Below are 23,276 nucleotides of genomic sequence, written 5' to 3' on the forward strand. Positions count from 1 at the left end.
ATGAAATATAAACACAGATCAGTTATTTTAATGAAAATTTAATGTCTTGATTGAGATATGCTATAAAGCATAAAATAGAGACCATTTTAAAATGTTTAGTGTAGAATGTAAAGTCTTAATTTATATTTGATTACATGTTGAAATAACAATTTTTATTATATTAAAATTTATGCTTGTTTGTTTTTACATTTTAATATGAATATTAGAAACTTGAAAATACGTGTGGCTCACATATTTCTATTAAACAGTGCTATTTTAGAAAATAGCTTTTATGTTATAGCACAATAAAAGTTCCAAATTTCAATAAGCAGAAATTATACACAGTTTTCTGACCCTAATGTAACAAACCTAAACTGAATAAAAGCAGCTTTTTTAGAAAGTTTTTTTTTCTCCTATATTCTGCATCAGGGAGGAAATACCTTTGATATTAAACTATTAAAACAATAATTTTATGTATAAAAACTTATCTGATATGTTTTAAAGTTTACTGAAATTACTAAAGGTAGGAATTAAGAAAGCAGACATAACTTGCAAAACAACCGATATGACAATATAGGAGTGGTTACAGAATTAATAAAATACATACATGCCTCTGACAAGATTAATTTTGGAGAAAATGGACCAAACCAAAAATAAGAATATCAGATTTAGTCAAAATAGATCAAATTTAACTCAAGGGAAAAAACTGAGAACAAAATTAAATTCACTGTCAAAGAATTGCCTTGCCTAACAATCCAGATAAATATTTTTTCCCAGCAGTATCTTTCACACATTTAACAAAGGACTCCATTTTCACATACTTTTTCCAGAAAATTTGGTGCTGTTTTATAATATTTTCCTAAAGCCAATTCTTACATCTAAGGGCATACACACACACCAAAAAAAAGAGAGGCATATCTCTCATATTATATACAAAAACCCTAAATGCTAGGATCTAGGAAATATATTTCTACAGTGGTATAATCTATGGTGTTCGATTTGAGTTTACTAACAAGCTATAGAATTCTAGCAGGGCATGCTCCTTGACCGCATAGGGGCACCATGCACATTGTAGTCTGTGTGAATGGTACCCCCTGTATCGTGCAGTGCCTACAGTCTTCCAAAGTAGCCCTGGGTTAAGACTCTTCTGTCATTGAAAGATGTCAGTATTAGCTAAAAAGGGCTAAGGAGAGGAGCATGTCAGTACAGTTTGGGACTTTTTTCTTTTCAGATTTAGGAAATCCTGGGCATTTAAGAGTAAGAAGCACCATAGGTAGCTCTTTTTTGGGACTCTCCAGAACAAGGAACCAGGTAAGTGCTAGCTCAACATGGTCTTACTGCTCCCCTTTTATGTCTACAGATGGGGAACAGGATGCAGCAGCTGGAAGTATGGATGCTTCTACTCAAGGCTTGTTGGAAGGTATTGGGCTTGATGGTGATACATTGGCTCCTATGGAGACAGATGAACCTACTGCTTCGGACTCTAAGGGCAAATCTAAAATCACACCTGCCATGGCTGCCAGAATTAAGCAAATCAAGCCTTTATTGTCAGGTAAATGACTCTTTTTCTACTCCCTTTTCTGGCTTTCAGAACCTTAACCAGTTCTCAAACAAATTGAATTGGCATGGCTGTGTTGTTTCCTTTAAGGAATTTTAAAACTTGGGCAGCTCCCCCTGGCTGATGCTGCTCAGTGGTTAGAGCTTTGGCCGGGGCACCGAAGGGTTGCAGTTTCCATCCCTGGCCCTGGTTGTGGCCCATGCTGGAGGCAACCAATTAATGTGTCCTTCTCACATTGATGTCTCTCTCCCTCCCCTCCCTTCCCTTCCACTCTTTCTAAAAATCATTGGGAAAAAATGTCCTCAGGTGAGGATTAACCAAAAAAAAAACAAACAAACAACTTCGGTGGCTTGTTTTTAGGTGTACTTTATTGAGTGTCTGCTATGTGACAGACTCTCTACTTATTGCTAGGGATAGAGATAAGAGAATCACTTCCTAAAAACCATCTACTCCCTCCTTATCTATAATTACTTTCCTCCGGTTCATTCTTCAATTGCAAATGGCTTCTGCTTCCACCAGTTCCACTGAAATGTCTTTCCTAGATACCTACAACTTCCTTGTTGTTGCTAAGTTTGTGGTATACATTTCAGTTCCCTTGTCACTTCTCTACAAAATGATAGTTGACCTACCACCTCCTTCTTGAAATGCTCTTTTCTCGACTTTTATGGTATAAAGCTCTCCTGCTTTCCACTTATCTGTCTTGCTATTTTACCCAGTCTCTTCTTCCTTTCTCTGTCCCTTAAACATAGCAAGTGGCGTGGTTAATTTGTATTTTAGTGAAGTCCCTTTGGCAGCTCTGGAAATTAATATGATACAGGACCACATTAAAGGTGTACACTAATCTGTCTCTGCCATCTTTTGCCCTTTAATGTAATTCTAATGTTTGGGGATATATTTTTTATGTTCCTCAATGTTTGCCAGTTTCTGACACCTTAACGTAGAGGAAAGTGAAGATGTAACTCCTGGGAATCTGGAGCTCTGCCCAAAAGCAAGCAGAAAATGGCCTTTGGCATTTCCATTTGTTATCTTAAAACTCCCTGAATTTTACATTCTGTTCTAATTTGCTTAATTCTACTTCTTTTGTTTTAATTTGAAAGTCTACCACTACTACCCCAAATTGAAGGAAAATTGACCAAGAAGACGGCCCATGTTTACCTCTCCTGTCTCTATTAGACCTCTTGTACTACTATGACCTTAGAACATTCTGGGGTTTCTGTCTGGGTCCACTTCGTGCTTTTGATTTCTATTTCTTTGTGGTTGCTGACCTTGCTGACTACCTTTGAGCCACTTTGGTGTCCATTCAACTGAAGGCAGTGTTGAAAAAGCTCAAACTTAGATTTGGATACATTAGATTTTCAGAGTCTGGGCATATTCAACCTCTAGCCAGGCAATGCAAATATCAAGAACAGAGAAATATTTTAAGAAAAGTGAGTTAACACCAAAATATATGTTTAAACATACTTTCTTTTTTATGCATTTCCTTTTACAATCTACTGTTAACACCTTAAGAATGCCACTTAAAGATTTTTATGCTTTTCCTAACCATCTTTTTTTCCTTTGGGGCCATATATGTAATGTTGTGATAGGACAATATATAGTGTGTATGATGTTCTCTTCTGGTCTAAGTTGTTAACACTTTTGCCATTTTTAAAGTTCTCTGTAGGCATTATAAGCGACTTCATAAACCAGTAGATGTATCATTTACTTAACTAGTTCTTATTGCTATGTTGCTCTCTGCAAAGGTGGTTTCAGTTTATACTTCCTCTAACAGTCTGAATGCTTATCTTGTTTGACTTTCACATTTGTTATATGTTGAGTGCAAAGACACTTCCCTGTCTCCTTCCTTTAAAAGACGTATTTGTTCCCTGTGGAACTTCCTTTTTGAATTATCATGTGTAGAGACAAGTCCAGGTGTTTCCTAGGTGTTGTGTGGGAGGAAGTGGTCAGTTATAAAAATGTATTAATGGTGATGTGTCTGTTATAAATGAAACTAAGTCTGAGAATAGTGTCAGCCTTATTCTAACTTTTGGATTCCAGCCTCTTCCAGATTAGGCCGAGCACTTGCTGAGCTGTTTGGACTCCTTGTTAAACTTTGTGTGGGGTCTCCTGTCCGCCAGAGAAGGAGCCATCATGCTGCCAGCACCACCACAGCACCGACACCCGCTGCTCGATCAACAGCCTCAGCCCTCACTAAGCTCCTCACAAAGGGCTTATCTTGGCAGCCTCCACCATATACACCTACTCCCCGCTTCAGGTGAGGTTCTGCTTAAGAAACAAAATCAAATTGACTTGTTGATCCCTTGTTTACTCTAGGTGTGTTACCCAAATACAGTTTAACATACTTACTGTGGTTCTTAGTCTAGAATATAGGGATTTTTTATGCATTTATAATCAGACTGCATTTCAATAACCTTGTAGTAGGTAGGAGCCTACTTAGAAACTTTAGAAATTTTAATAAGCAGACTAATCACCCACCTGCATTCTAGTCAGTCAGTTCAGTGCAATGTTAAATTTTACTCTTGGCTTCTACACGAATTTCCCATTGCTTTGGTGTCTGCCTCAGAGAATGTTAAATATTTTTTCCCTCTTTCAGGCTAACATTCTTCATCTGTTCAGTTGGTTTTACATCCCCAATGCTGTTTGATGAGAGGAAGTATCCCTACCATCTCATGCTGCAGAAATTTCTCTGCTCTGGAGGCCACAATGCTCTTTTTGAGTAAGGATCAAGTTGCTTCACTGAGAAGCATTTCTTGGAGTTTGCTCTTTTCTATGTGCCTTAGCAGCCCACAACTTTCTAAGTCACCTATGACAGTGGGATACATAGAGACACCCATCGGTTGTACCCTTTCACATTTTGAACTCTAGCCATATTTATCTATATCTTTGAGTATGTGGGATTCAGCATTTCTTATAGGTATTTCTAGGGTCTCTGTTTTTCCTCATGTGGTTTCCAATGTCTGGTACACATTTTCCTAATAAGCTTGTCTTTTCTATTGTTTCTCTTAATATGGTAATTTTTCTGCTTCTCTTTGTCAGAGTTTTAAGCTAAGTTTTATTTTTTTTTTTGTTTTGGCTTTAAAAAGTAATGCTAGAAGTGGTAATCATTTTGTAGTGTATATGTGTATCAAGTCATGACATTGTATACCTTAAACTTACATATGTTATATGTTAATAATATATCAGTAAAGCTAAAATGAAGACCAAAACCTAATAAAAATGTTAGATTGGAAGCAGTAGCTCTAAGAGAAGGGACATATAGTGCCAATATAAAGACTTCTAACACTACCCCATCTAAAATACTAATGTTCTCTCTATATTTTCTCTTATTTGAATTTAGAACTTTTAATTGGGCTCTGTCCATGGGTGGCAAAGTTCCGGTTGCTGAAGGATTAGAACATTCAGACTTACCTGATGGCACAGGTGAATTCTTAGATGCTTGGCTTATGTTGGTGGAGAAGATGGTGAATCCCACCACGGTGCTTGAATCTCCACATTCACTGCCTGCCAAATTGCCTGGAAGTGTCCAGAACTTTCCACAATTCAGTGCCCTCCGTTTCCTTGTGGTAACACAGAAAGTGAGTATTCAGCATTCTAAAGCCAAGAGGAATTTCTCGTGCTGCCTGCTAGGTAGCTCCCACTCTCCTTTGTTCTCCTTAATGAAATAACTTGATTATTGGAGAACCATTAGATCCTACTCCCAGATACGGCTGCATTACAGATGGGTATAGAGGTCATTTGAGAATTTTCTGTGGTGTACACACTTAAACTGTAAACTTCAGATTGGTACTTCCAGGTTGTATTAAATGCCCCTTCTCTGTGCTTGCTTAGCCTCCTAAGTACTGACCTAGGATTTTGTTGTTGGTACAGACTAATTGTGGGAAGGACTTTGGCTTATTCTTCCCGGGGCTTTGAATTGAGACAAAATGATTTTCACACAGCTTTTCAAATGATTTCTAGGCAGCTTTTACTTGCATCAAGAACCTGTGGAACCGGAAACCCCTGAAGGTGTACGGTGGGCGAATGGCTGAGTCCATGCTGGCCATCTTGTGCCACATCCTCCGAGGAGAGCCTGTAATTCGAGAGAGACTAAGCAAAGAGAAGGAGGGGTCTCGAGGCGAAGAGGATACAGGGCAAGAGGAAGGTGGCTCCCGCCGAGATCCTCAAGTCAACCAGCAGCAACTACAACAGGTAGAATGCTGGCTTAATACTCCAGGGCCCAGACTTTGCACCTGATAGAATGCGATGCTTGTGGGTTTTCTAAGTTTACATGCCACTAAGTGCCTGGTCCTGTTAGCCAGGAGATAGATTTAAATTTGCTCTTTATCTTACTGTTTATTTTTTCATCTTTAAATAAACATAAACCACATTTTGAAAATTGTAAGCTTAGAATCAGTGGGAAGCAGAGGTTGGGGGGAGGCACTTATGAACCTAACATTTCAATCTCAAAAGAGTATTTACCATATTCCACTGGGAATTTGTGTGTATGCATGTGTATTCTCTTTATGTTCAGAGTCCTGTTCAAATATGACTTCTACATATACATGCCACATTTTTTATCATAACAGTAACAAATACTTTAAGAAAATTTGGGAATACAGCAAAATATTTTTAAATGGCATTCATAATGTCACCACACAAGATAATTATTGTGTTCTTTTTTTATTACTTGGTTCTATGCCTAATTTTTATTTAACTTTATTGTATAGAGTATTACAGATGTCCCCCATTTTTCCCACATTGCCTCGCTCCAACCAGTTCCTGCCCCCACCCCACCCTAACCCCCCAGGCCTTCACCACACTATTGTCTGTGTCCATGGATTATGCATATATGCATATAAATTCTTTGGTTAATCTCTGCCCATTCCCCCTACCCCTCCCCTCTAAGATCCGTCAGTCTGTGCCATTCTTCCGTGCCTCTGGACCTATTTTGTCAGCTGGTTTAATTTGTCCATTAGATTCCACATATATGTGAGATCATGTGATACTTGTCTTTCTCTGACTGGCTTATTTCGATTAGCATAATATTCTCCAGGTCCCTCCATGCTGTCTCAAAGGGTAAGAGATCCTTCTTTTTTACAGCTGCATAGTATTCCATGGTGTAAATGTACCACAGTGTTTTTATCCATTCATCTGCTGATGGGCACTTGGGCTATTTCCAGATCTTAGCTATTGTAAATTGCACTGCTATGAACATAGGGGTGCATATATTCTTTCTGATTGTTGTTTTGGGATTCTTAGGATATATTCCCAGAAGTGGGGTCACTGGGTCAAACAACAGTTCTATTTTTATTTTTTTTAAGGTGACTACATACTGTTTTCCTTAGTGTCTGCACCAGTCTGCATTCCCACCAGCAGTGTACTAAAGTTCCCTTTTCTCCACATCCTCTCCAGCACTTGTTGTTTATTGATTTATTGATGGTAGCAATTCTGGCAGATGTGATGAAGTGATACCTCATTGTGATTTTAATTTGCATCTCTCTGATGATTAGTGACTTTGAGCACTTTTTCATATGTCTCTTGGCCATCTGTATGTCCTCTTTGGAGAAGTGTCTATTTAGGTCCTTTGCCTATATTATAATTGGATTGTTTGTCTTCCTTTTGTTGAGTTGTATGAGTACTTTATTTATTTTGGAAATTAACCCTTTGTCGGATGTATCATTGGCAAATATGTTCTCCTATACATTGGGTACCTTTTGCATTTTGAGGATGGTTTCTTTTCTATGCCTAATTTTTACGTAGTTAACATATATGTAGAATTGTACTGCTGCCTTTAAGAAAATTGGTTTTTTAATGTCTTAGTCATTCTTTTATTGCTGGGTGTTAATTTTCTTGTTTGTTGTTGTAAAGCTGTGGTATATAGTTTCTTTTTGTACAAATCTTTCTGTACATCTCATGATTATTTCCCAGTGGTGGGAAACCTGGGTCATTTTTTCAGGCTCTTTTTCTGTTGCTAGTTTGTTTTCCAGAAAAGTAGGACCAATTTTTGCTTCTTATGTTGTGATTTTCTAATTAGATTAATTCTCTAATGATAATAACCATCTAACACCATTTTCTTAGAGGATGGAATTCTGAATCATCTGCCCCATTGTGCAGCTCTAATGTTCAAATGCTATGGAAGCACTACATAGACAGGTCCATTCGTGATACCTGTCTTAGCTTTTAAACGTTCTCAGTTCACACGAAGTTAGAAAAACTTGTTTACATCTTGAAAGGGTTCCTTTCTTTTTAAAATGCATTTGGATTTCTCTTTTACTGTGGTTCTGAGGTCCTACATTCTTTTTGTAGCTCATGGACATGGGCTTCACAAGGGAACATGCCATGGAGGCCTTGTTGAACACCAGCACCATGGAGCAGGCCACAGAGTACCTTCTAACCCACCCTCCCCCGATCATGGGAGGAGTTGTTCGGGTGAGTTGGCTCAGGGGCTCTAATCTTGTAGGACATTGGTTTGGCTGCTGATGTGCTTTTTTCCTCTCATGCTTTCGTCACTGGTCTTCCTTATGTAAACTACTTCTCATTTGCAGACTTCTTTGTGCCAATATTTTCTTTTCGTGATAACTCTTCTAGCTCTAGAATGTAATGAGCAGAAGTTCCCTATCTCCCAGCCATGCAAATTACTGGACTTCGTTTGCAGAAGAACTCTTGAATTATCCACAGTCAGAAAGCCATGGAAGAGGCTCTCTTTTCTGAGATGCAGAATAGGTGGTCACATTAAAGCCTCCTTCCTATACTTAATTTCATTGTGATTTTCCCTCTCTGTTCTGATTTTCCCCTCTCTGTTTTTACAGCAACCAGGTAAGTCTAGTTTGTTTTAACTCAAGAGAACAGCATTCGGAGCCCATTCTCTAAAGCTTGAGCACAGGATGTCTGATTCCTTATGAGTTGGGGTAAGTATAGTTGCTGGATTTTCTGTTGTTGCTCTGTAGGATCTGAGTATGTCCGAAGAGGACCAGATGATGAGAGCTATTGCCATGTCTCTGGGACAAGATATCCCAATGGATCAAAGGGCGGAGTCACCTGAGGTAACTAGAATACAGGGCATCCAAAAGGGTCTGACACATTAATCTTAGTATTTCTATGAACATTCTGCTACCACTGCAAAGTAATTGGTAGAATTAAAGTCTAAAGAAAGACATGGGAGTACTCATTTATCACTTTGTCATTGCTGATCTGCATTGTATTTGACCTAAAGTTTTAAGTGGGAAAGATTAAGCATTTCTCTTTACTGTCAAATAAGAAACCCAAGATGTACTTGGTATACCCATGAGGTCAAACTTGGATGTCTATTCTTAAGTAACAGTTGTTTCTGTTTGCTATACTGGTAGAGAGTGCAGGACAAAGTCTACAGATGATTTTGTAGGACAGAATGTAGGATGCTGTAAATAAATTGGCAATGTTTTAGGGGTTGGAGGTGTCCTTCCTCTCTGCTTTCCTTGTCTTGCCTTAGCCTTTGTGGCTGCCCTCATACTCGTTGCTACACGAGCATATTGCTTGCTTGAGAAGGTAGAAGGTATTCATATGATAGGGCAAATGCATTCTTAGAGTCTTCCTTCACCTCTTCCATATGCTATCACTCTTCCTTCCCTGCCTCCAGGAAGTTGCTTGCCGGAAAGAAGAGGAGGAACGGAAAGCTCGGGAAAAGCAGGAAGAGGAAGAGGCTAAATGTCTAGAGAAGTTCCAGGATGCTGATCCATTGGAGCAAGATGAGCTACACACTTTCACAGATACCATGTTGCCAGGTTGCTTCCACCTTCTTGATGAGTTGCCAGACACAGTGTACCGGGTGTGTGATCTGATTATGACAGCAATAAAACGTAATGGAGCAGACTATCGAGACATGATTCTGAAGCAAGTAGTCAATCAGGTAAGCTCTCCAGGGACCAGAAGAGAGGAGTTTATAAAGTGGTTTTCCTACCATCTATCAAAACCTGATATCTTTTTAAAAAATTAATATTTTTACATTTCACCCAGTGTGGATGTATTCTTTTAAATCTTTAGATCTGGTAATCTACGTCTTTCTTGAGAGTGTTCCTGAAAAACGTAAATTAAGTATTTCACAAATACTTAAAGGACAAAACAAAGTGCTCTATTTCTAGGCATTTCTTCCTAGATTCATCTTAAATATCCAAAATGTGTCTTACTTCTGGGCCAAGATAGGCCCCCTGGACTAACAGTGAATACATGTTTTTGTCTCCCCCTCATATCCAACAACCACTTGGACAAATGAGTCTCCATCCTGATGGATAGTTGTGACCTAGTGTTTGTCTTTTTTGAGCAGTACTTTTCCTCATTATGAAATTAATATATACTAATTATAGAAGTAAGATAAGAAATAAATTCTCTAAATCCCCACACAAACAGATAGCCAGTTAACATTTTGGTTGTGTTTTCTTTACTATTTATGTATTTAAATCAATGTTTTATATATTTTTAAAGTTGAGAACTAGAGGAAGAAGTCAAAAAGTGATGCACATTGTAACCTGAGTGGATGGAAACATCACAAAAGTAAAAGGCAAACTGGATAAACCATTTTTTCCACAAAATATTACCAAGGTTTAGTTATCTTTAATCCATAGCAAGAGCATATAGAAATGACTTTAAGAAAACTAAAACTTTAATAGAAAAGTACAATTATATAAAATTCATTATAAGAAATTTAACATACAAACTAAACTAAGACCAAGATTTCTAACCTTCTGGATTTTTGTTTTTAATTCTGGGACAGAATATAGTGAAAGATTGTTGACTGAAGTATAAGTTGGTGGAATCTTTGTGGGGTTGACTATATGCATCAGAAATTTTTTCAATATTATTTTCCTTTAACTTAGAATTTAGGCTTCTTGTAATCTAGCCTAAGAAAATAATCGTTAGAGATTTTCCTGTAGTAGCATACATCATCTTTTAATACAGTCATTAAATCTCAATAATAAATATATTATTATTTACCCTTACTCCTTTGGCAAATGTGTTGAGGATGGGGGTTGAAAATGTTTTGACAAACCATATCACACTTTATCTACAGTTATCTTACTTGGCCAGTCTGCTTTTTTAGGTGTGGGAAGCTGCTGATGTATTGATCAAAGCCGCTCTCCCCCTGACAACGAGCGACACAAAAACTGTGTCAGAATGGATCAGTCAGATGGCCACCCTGCCCCAGGCATCTAATTTGGCTACTAGAATCTTGCTTTTAACACTGCTTTTTGAGGTAAGGTTTAGATCTTTTGTTTCCTCTTCTACATTGATCAGAAAATTAATTGAACACCTATTATTTGAGACATTGAAGAAAGTTAGAAATGTAAGGCATGGTCTCTGCCTTTCATGAGCCTGCAGTTTCTAATAGGCACGTAATTAAGTACAAAATACAGCATTCTGTGCATGGATGGTATAAATAGTCCAGGGAGGACATATACATCACTTCTGGATAATGAGAGATAGGCTTCTCAAAACAAGTGTTAATTAGTTGAGTATTAGAGGATTTGGGGGTTAGTCATTAAAAGCAAGGTTGGTGGTGAAAATCAGGTAATAGGAATCAGATAGAATCTGACTCTTCTTTTGTACCTGGCCAGTCAGCAGATTATTTAAGGAAAAAGCAATTTGACCAGGACATGTTCTTGTTCCAACCAACATAAGAATTAGTATGTAATTGATTTTGAACATATGACTCTTCATGTGTCATATTATGTTTAATAGTAAAACCTGAACTTAATGGAGTAAATACTTTCTAGCAACTTGGGAGAAAAGTTCAGTATGCGTCAAACTATGTCTACAGTCTTGGGGCTTTCCCTTATGGTGTAAGTGGTGGTTCTTATTATAGCATTTGTGAATAGGTTGCAAAGTACAGAATGCTAGGGATCCCTCAAAACATTGCAATATAAAGAGAAAATCACAAGTAACAGTCTTATATTTTGTCCTGGCCCTTTTTTTATATAGCCTAGATGACAGTCCTTAATGATACTAACAACAGTTTCCATATTAAGCACATACTAATGTGCCAGGCACTGTGTTGGGCACTTTGAATATATAACCTCATTTAATCATCACAATTACCTTGAAGGTAGAAATTATTATTTCCTGTGATCTATGAGGAAACGGAGGCCTAGAGAATTTAAGTAACTCATCTCAGATCACACAGCTGGTACATGTAGAGGTGGAATTTGAATTCAGCTAATTCTGTTAGGATTTACCCCTGTGATTATTGTCTAGAAGCTGGTATTTGTTTTATTTTTTTCCCCTTTGATTAATTAATCAGGAGTTGAAGCTACCTTGTGCTTGGGTGGTCGAATCTAGTGGCATCCTTAATGTCCTAATCAAACTCTTGGAAGTGGTTCAGCCCTGCCTACAGGCTGCTAAGGAGCAAAAGGAGGTCCAGACCCCAAAGTGAGTTACCCTGTATCCTGGTTTCACTTCTGTTTTTCTGGGGCATGTATGGGGCAAATCTTGTGTACCTTTTGTGGTTTGAAAATTGTGAGTTGCCTGATGATGTCAAGGTAAGTTTTCCCATGTTGTATATAGGTTTCTGGCTTGCTCAGGGTAAACCATTTCTCCTTTTGTAGGTGGATCACCCCAGTGTTGCTCCTGATTGATTTCTATGAAAAGACAGCCATCTCCTCAAAAAGGAGAGCCCAAATGACTAAGGTACATAACATAGTGTATATGGTTGGCATAACTGCTTAAATTCTTGAAGCAAAGAATAGGCCAGCAGAGAATACAGAGAGTGATAAAGAATGTAAAGCTCTCTGATCAACGAATATCGAGGGATATTGGTAGCTAGATTTCTCTTCTGAATGGGGTCTTAGAATTATTTTTTTTATGGAGCTTCTTGCTAAAGGTCCCAAGAACTTACCCAAGTGCAGTAAATGTTTAAGAAGTGTGCAGAGGAGGAGTGACTCTTCTATTGTGTAAAGGACTGAGTGTGCATTAATTCCTCCAAAAGCAAGTGCTCCTTATACGAAGATTACATATGTCACATTATGTCAGTACTTTCTCAGAAACAGAAATTTTGTTTCGGTACATCTAAAATAACTGTTCCCCTTTTGAGGAAAAAAATTGGAAACAAAAGGAAAGCAGAGGATTGTAGGACAAGGCTATAGAGGGTTTTGTGCTTGTGAAAAGGTTTAGAAATACGAGGGTTAGTGTATTAAAAATTATCTCTTGCCCAGCCAGTGTGGCTAAGTGGTTGAGTGTCAACTCATTAACCTGTATGATTCTCAGTCAGGGCACATGCCCAGGTTGTAGACTCAATCTCCAGTAAGGGGTGTGCAGGAGGCAACCGATTGATAGTGTTCCTCTCTCATTGATATTTCTCTCCCTCTTCCTTCCTCTCTCTTTAAAAATCAGTAAAAACTTATTTTATTTTATTTACTTTTTTATCTTCACCTGAAGATATTCTTTCCATTGCTTTACAGAGAGGGAGGGAGGGAGGGAGAGCAAGACATCAATGTGAGAGAGAGACATCAATTGGGGCCAGAGATTGTACCTGCAACCAAGTTTTGTGCTGTGCCCTTGGACAGAATCGAACCCGGGACCCTTCAGTCCATGGGCCGACTTTCTAACCACTGAACCAAACCAGCTAGAGCATAAAAACATACTTTTTTTTAAAAAAAATTTCTCTCTTAGTTTTCAAAATATACTAAATGTTCACTATATTTCTTTTTCCTGGAATTGCTTTATCAATAAACACTGGTGAAGTTGATATTCTTTCTAACAACCAACCTTGTAGAAAATACAAAGAAACTTTGTGCTCTTATATTTAGTACTTACAGTCCAACAACAACAACTGGCGCTGGTTTGATGACCGCTCTGGACGTTGGTGTAGTTACAGTGCAAGCAACAACAGCACTATTGATTCTGCCTGGAAGTCTGGAGAGACAAGTGTTCGTTTCACTGCAGGCCGAAGAAGATACACTGTCCAATTCACTACAATGGTTCAGGTACATACTTATTCAATGCTGTAAGTTTTATTGAAAAGAGGGGAAGGTACTCTGATGCCTTTTGGTTCCCTTCTTCCTGAATCAACAGTCCTGATGTGTTATAAGGAGCAGTGTTACCATACCACTGCTAAATTGGGTATAGTTTTCCAAAAAAATGAGTTTTCCTAAAGTCATCAGGTAGGCCATGAATCCGTGGCAATTTGATACTGTCCCACCTGGAAATGATTTTAATTGTTCACTCAAGGATTAGGGGTTGGTTAGGGATGGTGTGTGCTCTATTGGAAAGTTTCCAATTTGTTATAGGGCCTTGTGTATGCCCCTTCTGGGAGCCTTCATGTTTTCTCTCTGTAAATGACAGGGATGGTATAAATTGCCAGGGCTTCTCTCTTTTGTAGCATTTTGCCTGGGAGTTCTAATAGCCCCCCCCTTCTATAGTTCCTTTTTTGGTAGAGATATTTTTGTCTGCTTGAATTACTAGGTTAATGAAGAAACAGGGAACCGACGCCCTGTGATGCTGACTCTCCTGAGGGTACCGCGGCTGAATAAAAACTCTAAAAACAGCAATGGACAGGAACTAGAGAAGACACTGGAAGAAAGCAAAGAAATGGATATCAAGCGTAAAGAAAATAAAACCAATGGTATGGACTCTTAGTTTTTAATCTTTCAAGGAGTGTTTTACATGAAACTAGTGTGCCTTTATGGCTTAAATTCTGGCCAGTTTCATTGTCATTTCTTATCAGTCAGATTGCTTGGTGACTTAAAGATATGCAGTCCTCCTTTTTAAAGGCCTTTTCATCTGGCCTTAGAATTGGTGTTTGGTATATTTCTCTTCCTACTTGACTGGTTACTTAGGAAGGAAAAGTATGGGAGGAAATGTTAGGTTAAATTGTCTGAACTCTTACTTTCCCATTTGCAGATACCCCATTGGCCCTAGAGAGTACAAATACTGAAAAGGAGACAAGTCTGGAAGAAACAAAAATTGGGGAGATCCTGATCCAGGGCCTGACAGAGGATATGGTGACTGTTTTAATCCGGGCCTGCGTGAGCATGCTAGGAGTCCCTGTGGACCCAGACACTTTGCATGCCACCCTTCGCCTCTGCCTGAGGCTCACCCGAGACCACAAATATGCCATGATGTTTGCAGAGCTGAAGAGTACCCGCATGATCTTGAATTTGACCCAGAGCTCAGGCTTCAATGGGTTTACTCCCCTGGTCACCCTTCTCTTAAGACACATTATTGAGGACCCCTGTACTCTCCGTCATACCATGGAAAAGGTGCGTCTTTTGGTGTCGGATGTTGGTTTAGCTTTTACATCATATTTTTGTTCTCCTTGGTCTCAGAACAGGTAGACTTCTGGTTCTTCTTAGGGCCTATAGCTATATATGTAGACTGTATACCCTGCCCAGCAAAATTTCCCAGCTGTATGCTTAGGTGCTTGCTTAAATAGGGTAGATGATCCCAGTGAATGACATGAAAAAAGAACTAGAAAAAAAATATTTTCTGCCCTTAAATTTACTGTAGTAATAGCTCTTATCTAGTAAGTTCTTTCTGGCAATGTAGCTTTCTTGAACCAAAAAAAGCTGTTATTAAGGAATTGGAATACCTCCCACCAAGTTCATGTCTTAAAGATCATTCCAAACATAGTTTTTGGGATTATAAAAGTAGTAAAGTTTTTAGAATGTCTATGATTGCCAGACACTATGGTAGGCTCTTTACAAATACCTGTTGTGCAAATCAGAAAACTGAGGCTTGAATTTTTATTTTAGCAACATATAATACAGTGGGAGAAATGACAAAGTAATTAGAAAAAAATAACATAACATCAACATTAATGCATAAATGGAGGGGTGGAGAGAAAACATCGTACTAGTAAGGCTTTTCCTCCTCAGTACTTTTACAAAATTCTCTTTCCTCCTGCAAATTCTTTGTCAATAGTAATCATGTGAATGTTACTGGGTTTCACTTCTATTTTCCTCTCTTGGGACATTGTTTTCCACATGTATAATGTTATGCATTTTTGTGCATAGCTTTGTTACATTAAAGATTATTTTTCTTAGAGATTTCTAGAAATTGAATCAAAAGGTATAAATATTTTTAACTCATTTGCCAGAAAGCTGGCACCATTTCATATATATGTACGCATACATCTGATGTTCTTCAGATAGTTCTTTTTAGCCCAGCCTATTTGATTTCACCTGACATCAGCAAAAGCAGAAGAGCTTAACGTTAAAGGCAGCATATGCATTGATCCAAGGTCAGGAGACAGCCCAATAAGGAAGAAACAACTATATATAGACAGGGTTCTGACTTAAAACAAAATAGTTATAATGTTTAAAGTTTATGCAACTTTAAAAATGCTAGGAAAAAATACAGGTTCTTGTTGGATGAGAGGAAACACTGAGCTTAAAGGAAATTGTATTTGGGGGTGTTGGGAGCAAAAGGTCAGTGGCAATTTTAACATACCAAGTTGGCAAAATGTAAATGCTTGATAATATCCATTGCAGGTACGGGTGTGGAGAACCAGGCATACTCTTACTTTTGGTAGGAGTGGAAATTGGTGAAGCCACATTGGAGGGCAATTTGGTACTGTCAGTTTAAGATATCCTTTGACCTAGAAATTCTGTGGCTAAGAACTTATAACTAAAGTCAAGTATGCCAAGGTACATATACAAGAATTTTCACTCTAGAATTGCTTGTAATATCAAGAAATTAGAGATCTAATACCCAGCAGAGGACTGGATAAATAAATTATGGCACATTTTTATAGTGAAATTATACTTCTCTATATTTAAAAATTGAGAGTTGTTTTATAATTGCAGCCTGACAGGCAAGATATAGGCATTAATATGCCAAACTAAAGAGCATGGCTGATTTGGTAAGAAAAGCATTAAGATTCCAAAAGATGTTTATCTTTGTGAACATCGTTCATGAAAGAATGGATAATGGAAAATACAATGGGAATTGTTTTCTTTACATTTTCCTGTATTTTCCATGATTGACAAGTCATTTTATGAGAAGAGCAAAACCATAATGGATATCTAAGCCCTGTGGTATCAAAGCAAACAATCCATAAACAGTTTTATATCTCCTGTGGCTATCATCTGAAGTGGATGATTGGCTTTGAGGCATAAAGAAAATGTTTAATATTGTTCTTATGCACTGACTGGATATCAATATTACATATCTTTAGAGTTTGAACCATTCTGGTTTAAAATTAGGACAGCATTTGGGAAGGCTAGGAGCTGGCACTTAAATGTGAGAGCCATAATTTGGATAAATGATCAGCGGTCTAGATACATTTTCCAATTTATCTAAAAGGTCATAAGCCCATCTGGTCTAATAATGGATAATCTTGGGATATGCTGAATGCTATTAAGCCACATTTTTGAATTGGGAAGGAATAGGACTTGAAAGACCAAGTTTATCTTTCTCCCCAAAATCTAAAGCTGTCATCCACTGTCTTGAGGCAGAGCTTGGTTAGTATTTTAATCCTTGGAAACTTCCTTGAATGCAATTCTATTTTTAGAATGTGGTCTTGAATCAGCAGTGTTTCTCCCTCTCTTTACTAGGTTGTTCGTTCAGCAGCTACAAGTGGAGCTGGTAGCACTACCTCTGGTGTTGTATCTGGCAGCCTTGGCTCTCGGGAGATCAACTATATCCTTCGTGTTCTTGGGCCAGCTGCATGTCGCAATCCTGACATTTTCACAGAAGTGGCCAACTGCTGTATCCGCATTGCCCTTCCAGCCCCTCGAGGCTCGGGAACTGGTAAGTTTACCCTTCTCCTGGCCTTTGAGACATTGAAGTCTGTGGCATAGTATAACTCCAGAGATTTTCTGTGAAGAGGTCTGTAACTTGGAAAGCCTCCTTAGGCAAGCATTGGGACATTGGCTGATTGATCATGTGGGTCAGTTCAGAGGTACTACAATAGCTTCTGTGGACCTTGCCGCGTGATAATCCCTGTCAGAGATACCAAGGATTCATCCAGTCTTGTCCTTGCTTTCTAAGAACTCATCTTAGTGTGGCAGCAGGGCTTACATGCAATGAATGGTTTACAGATAGAATGATAATTGAGGAACAAGTAGACAAAGAACATGTGATGCAGAAGAAAATATACAATATCATCGGTATATTCTTGCCAAAAGTGTTTGGCCTATGTTTAATTATGAGGAAACAGACAAATGAATTGTGAGACATTCCATAAGAAAATGAAAATGGCCTAGATTCTTCAAAAATATTAATGTACTGAAAGGGGAAAAATGCAAGGATCTCCTAGATGTAAAACTAGAGAGGGATATCCAACAACCTTGATGGGATTGTGGATCCAAATAAAGGAGATTTGGAGAAATTTGAATACTGACTATTATTGTTAGATAATATAAATTGTGTTGGTGTTAAATTTCTTGGGTATTATGTTGGTATTATGGTTATGTAGAAAATATCCTTGACATTAGGAGGTATGGGTAGATATATTTAGAGGTAGACAAATGGTGATTCTATGTGAAAAGTATATTGATGTTTATTTACTAACCTTTCAACGATTCTGAAGGGTTGTGGGGGTTTTTAATTAAAAATTGGGTGGGCCCAGACGAGCATGGCTCAGTGGTTGAGTGTTGACCTAGGATCCAGGAAATCTGGGTTTGATTCCCAGTTAGGGCACATGCCTGGGTTGTGGGCTCTGTTCCTGGTTGGGGGTATGCGGGAGGCAGCCAATCAATGAATCTCTCATCATTGGTGTTTCTGTCTCTCTCTCTCTTTCTCTCTCCCTCTCTCCATTCCTCTCTGAAATCAATAAAGATCTATTTTTTTAAAAATAGGTTGGGTGGGGGCTATTTTTGGAACCTCAGTGTACCTGACCCTGTGCTGGGCATGTATGGTCTTGTTTAATCCTCAGATTTCAAGAATGAGAAATTTGAGGTTTGTCGGAAGTAATTGGCCATGACCCTGTAATAGAACTGGATTTTAAAACTGAGTCTCCCCAACTCCAAAGCCTGTACTCTTTTTACCATTTAGTACAGCTGAATTAAATCCTGTGGGAGCCCAGCCGGGCGTGGCTCAGCGATTGAGCATCGACCTAGGATCCAGGAAATTGAGGTTCGATTCCCGGTCAGGGCACATGCCCAGGTTGCGGGCTCGATCCCCAGTCGGGTGTGCAGGAGGCAGCCGATCAATGACTCTCTCATCGTTGATGTTTCTCTCTCCCCCTATCCCTTCCTCTCTCTGAAATCAATAAAGACATATTTTAATAAAAATCCTGTGTGATTTGAGGAAGGTAAAAGTCAGATATTCTGATAGGATACTTGAACATTGGAAATGGCCTCCTGTCCCAAGCTTATGTATATTATATAAGCCTCCTTCTAAGTCTTTACCAGTAACCAAGTGTAGGTACCGGTTCACTATTGACTGATTATTCTGTCTCACTTTGGCTTTAGCTTCAGATGATGAATTTGAGAATCTTAGAATTAAAGGCCCTAATGCTGTACAGCTGGTGAAAACAACCCCTTTGAAACCCTCACCTCTGCCTGTCATTCCTGATACTATCAAGGAAGTGATCTACGACATGCTGAATGCCCTGGCTGCATACCATGCTCCAGAGGAAGGTATGTAGCTAGCCCACCACAGGAGACTGGGCACTCTGCTTGGGTCATTTCAACAAACTCATGCCTTCGCACTCACTATGTGCCCATGCTCTGAGAATCAAGATGAGTAAGCCACACAGTTCCTTTTTCTAAAGAAGCTAATAGTAATATAGTATGACATGCCAATGTAGTAGTGAGTGCTAGAGCAAGGCACCTGACCTAGTGGAGGTGGGGCTGTAGGGAAGTTTCTTAAAATAAGTTTTTTCTGAAAGAATGCTTGAATGATAAGGTTAAGAAGATTGCCAGAGTTCTGTCATATGAGAATACATCCCATCCAATGGAGAAAATAAACAATTAAAAATGAGATAATAGCATCTTATTAGCAGGTTGAAAATAAAATACCAGCAAGTCTCTTATGTGTTCACTCTCAGAAATAAAACGTCTTTATTACCCAAAGATCTGGGAACAATATTAGATGTAGCTGGGCTGCCTGACCTTTGAGACCACCATCTCAATCCATCTTTATTCCTAGTTAAAATGCTGCATATACTTACTGGGAAATTCATGAGTAAATTGCTTGGAACCCAAGGTTCCATTCCAGTAAGATCCTTCTGGGTTTTATTCAGGACATACTTATTTGATAGGTACCACAGTATTGTCAAAAGTGGATGAATACTGCCTTCAATATATCAAGAAAATATGAGTCTTTCTTTGGTGCTTTTCATCCATACAGCATTCTGATGCAGAACTCCTGGCATCTACAACCACAGAATCTTTAACCAACTTTCTATATCCCTGCACAAAAATAATGTGGCTATCTAGCTATAGTAACCATTTATTGACCTTCCCACTGCACTAGGCATAATACCAGGTGTGTTCATTTAAGCTTAGTGTAGTGGCAACCAAGGAAAGTGAGGAGATTAAGTAAATTGCCTCTGGTCACAAAACTAGTTAGTGAATAGAATGAGGTACACAGCAGGACCTCGAATAAAGTCATTTTGTTATAAGGTTCATAAGATGCCTTAGGAACTTTACTTTTGTTTATATCAGTTAGCCTGTGGTAAAATTGCTTTTATTAACATCATTTTTGCTTAAAGTCACAGAACCTATCAACAACATTAAGTGAGAACTTAACTGTACTACATCTAGCAATACGACTGTGTAAACAGTTGTGGCAACTTGGAATGGAATTGTCCAAGCTACCAAATAGGCATTAACATTGCATAGTTACAGAATAGTTTTGTTTTGTTTTTCTAGCAGACAAATCTGATCCTAAACCTGGGGGCATGACCCAAGAGGTTGGCCAGCTCCTGCAAGACATGGGCGATGATGTATACCAGCAGTACCGGTCACTTACTCGTCAGAGTAGCGACTTTGATACACAGTCAGGTTTTTCCATTAATGTAAGTCAGTTCCAACTTCCCATCTTCCTTCTCCCTTTCCTATACTTGTGTGTTCTCAGTATTTAGGGTTATGCCAGGGAAATTTCTAAGGTATCAATTTTGATGTAACTGTAAATTATATGTTGCCTAAAAGTGAAGATAAAATTAGGGTGTCCTTAGTATTTTCTTCTCACTCCTTGGGTTGGAAATGTTCCCTTAATTCATTTTTCTTTCCCCCTATCTCCTAGTCACTGTTTATAATGATAACTTATAGCATATGAGGAAGGGAGGGTAGAGGTTAGATTGTTAAAAGATCAACCAAGAGAATATGTAGCATTTACAACCAGTACCCTGGGAAGGAAGGAGTCCTGCCATGTAGGGACAACTGTCTTTGAAATTAATAATGGCTCAGGAGTTTTCTTCTTCCATAGAGTCAAGTTTTTGCTGCAGATGGTGCCTCTGCTGAGACAACCACATCTGGGGCCTCCCAAGGAGAAGGTAATGGTTTGCTTTTCACCCTCTTTTGTTCTAATTTCTTGAGGACTAATTGAAGAAACTGGATGTCCTGGACAAGAGAGTAGAGGAATACAAGCATAATTGTCAAGTTACTTATTTAAGTGAACTTTCTCAAGGTAGTGCTTAGTGTTCTGCAAATAAAGGATTTCTATATGCTAAAGTTAATGGAACTATGACTTAACTAACCCAGTAATGGTGACTATGGTGATATTCTTTAGTTGTACTCTTTAAACCACCCCATATATATATATTTTTTTCTTGGCCTGGTCAGTTTCATCAGAGATTGCCACTGGAAGGGTACCTGGCCCGGAGTGGGTCAGCCTTTGACTGGGCAGTAGTGAGTAGGTTCTTGACTTTGTGCAGGAAAGATTTCACAAGATGAATCCAAGTAACTTTGAGAGCATGCTTATTAAAATGGGGGATAATAAAACAAAGGAAGGACTTAGGATAGAAGAAGCAACAGGAGAGAGTCTAGGTAGTACTCTGCTTTGACTCTCTAGAAACATTATAGGAAAGAAGTGAGCCACGGTGGGGCTGCTGTTAGCTCACTGAAAAGTCAGAGAAAAGTGGGCCTTGGAGACATTCAGGGGGTGAGCCCAGGACGAGCTGCCACTGCCCAGTGCTCCTGTGGTTGCAAGTCTCATGGGGACCCTTAAAGTTTAAGAGAGAAAAGTAAAGATGCTGGCCTGAGAGGAAAGAAAGGCTTGAGTGTGCTCCAAAGAGAAAACCAGCCCACTCCATATATTTTCTTGATGGCTTCCATGTTGACTTACAGAGCTATGGTTCCAGTGACAGTGTTCTAGCTATAAGGTTTGCATGGTGGATTCTTGCCTCCTAACAGTGTCAGCAGAGCTCATTGGCTACTCACCAAGAATTAAGAGAAATGTCATGTGGAAGCAATTCTAATGAGACTTTTCTAGAGCTGCTTCTCCTTAGATAGGAAAGATCTTTGCAATCTAAGTTAGGAAACATTGTACTTAATATCAGACTAGTCCCTGGAGATAAATCAAAAAGGCTGTTAATTGGTAAAATATTGGTTAATTCGTTTTGATGGACTTGCTGTCCATCTGTAGTATATAGTATGGGTGATAGTAATATCATTCAAGGGAAGCATTAGGTCCTTTATGTAGCATACTATAGTAAACACCAAGAAGAATCCGATTCATTCCCTGTACTTAAAGAATTTTGTCTAGTGAGGGAAACCTGTAGCTGTTACAGTACAAGATAACTAACTGCTGGAATGGAGGTATACTGGGATAAGGTATAGTGGGCATGGGATATAATAGCATCTCGGTATGCCTGGATGAGACGGGAAAGCATAGAGGGGATCAGCATTTCAGCTGAGCTAGGTAAGTAAATGTGTGCTAGGCAGACGTGTGGGGAGGAAGAGGTAAAAGAGTACACAAGGCATGTTCGGAGAGCTATTAGTACAGTATTTCTGGAGCATAACATTATATATAAGAGGAGGGAAGTGGCAGAAGATGTGTGCGCAGTTGGGCAAGCCTCCCTGATGTACTGTATCCATAGACCATGTCTGAGACCTGGGTTGTCCTACCTGTCTATCCTTCCACTTCAGTTTGTACCATTCACCTAAAGAGGAGAAGTGGTTTTCTTTCCACCTAAGGCTTGATTTTTCCAATATTCCAGTTTGGAATTGAACCAGTGTTTGACACTTTCTCAACAGCTTCAACTCCAGAGGAGTCTCGAGATGGGAAAAAAGATAAAGAAGGGGACCGGGCCTCTGAAGAAGGCAAACAGAAAGGCAAGGGCAGCAAACCTTTAATGCCCACCTCCACTATTCTTCGTCTTCTGGCAGAGTTGGTGAGATCCTATGTTGGTATTGCTACCCTGATTGCCAACTACAGCTACACTGTGGGCCAGTCTGAGCTGATCAAAGAGGTAATATTTTCAACTTCTGCATAAGATTTTATACTGTCATCATTTGATACCTGCTATGTGTTAGATGCTTTGCCAGGAACCTATGCATGTTAGCCCAATGACAAGAGAGGCAGAGGCCTCTTAAAACACACTAAAGAGTGAGGCCTTTTTCCCAAAATGTGGAGTCATCAGGCTTACTGCAGGGAGCGAGTTGATACAATTCATTAATTTGTTTTGTAGAAAATCGCTTGGTCTGCAGTATGGAGACTGCAAAAGGCAAGATTAGAATCAGAGCAGTTAGGAATCTGACCTAGTAATCTAAGTAATACAGGATCTTGGTTAATTTGGGGGAGGGGGTAGTTGGGAGATGTTTTAAAGGTAGAAATGGAAAGAATTGGATTTGGTGGATGAAGGCGAAATAAAGGACTCAGATATTTTTTGCTTTGGATTTTGTGT

The 23,276-nt window shown here is 38.9% G+C and overlaps 1 protein-coding gene across 15 annotated transcripts in view; it reads left to right on the forward strand.

Annotated features, from left to right (window-relative positions):
* Positions 1–23,276, forward strand: part of HUWE1 (HECT, UBA and WWE domain containing E3 ubiquitin protein ligase 1) — a 141,528-nt gene that overhangs the window by 84,480 nt on the left and 33,772 nt on the right. For 14 of the 15 annotated variants that reach the window (XM_081125940.1, XM_081125942.1, XM_081125941.1 and 11 more), the window contains 19 exons: positions 1,340–1,531; positions 3,575–3,791; positions 4,131–4,253; positions 4,875–5,112; positions 5,495–5,725; positions 7,823–7,945; positions 8,464–8,559; positions 9,132–9,401; positions 10,590–10,742; positions 11,787–11,914; positions 12,091–12,172; positions 13,291–13,467; positions 13,946–14,105; positions 14,384–14,742; positions 17,038–17,233; positions 18,898–19,065; positions 20,302–20,447; positions 20,858–20,924; positions 22,627–22,841. In XM_081125940.1, coding sequence (XP_080982066.1) covers positions 1,340–1,531; positions 3,575–3,791; positions 4,131–4,253; positions 4,875–5,112; positions 5,495–5,725; positions 7,823–7,945; positions 8,464–8,559; positions 9,132–9,401; positions 10,590–10,742; positions 11,787–11,914; positions 12,091–12,172; positions 13,291–13,467; positions 13,946–14,105; positions 14,384–14,742; positions 17,038–17,233; positions 18,898–19,065; positions 20,302–20,447; positions 20,858–20,924; positions 22,627–22,841 — 3,341 coding nt within the window. The remainder of the gene's footprint in view (positions 1–1,339; positions 1,532–3,574; positions 3,792–4,130; positions 4,254–4,874; positions 5,113–5,494; positions 5,726–7,822; positions 7,946–8,463; positions 8,560–9,131; positions 9,402–10,589; positions 10,743–11,786; positions 11,915–12,090; positions 12,173–13,290; positions 13,468–13,945; positions 14,106–14,383; positions 14,743–17,037; positions 17,234–18,897; positions 19,066–20,301; positions 20,448–20,857; positions 20,925–22,626; positions 22,842–23,276) is intronic. The other variant, XM_081125946.1, reaches the window with a different exon arrangement.

The sequence above is a fragment of the Miniopterus schreibersii genome (genome assembly GCF_964146895.1).
Source record: "Miniopterus schreibersii genome assembly, chromosome: X".
Lineage (NCBI taxonomy): Eukaryota > Metazoa > Chordata > Mammalia > Chiroptera > Miniopteridae > Miniopterus > Miniopterus schreibersii.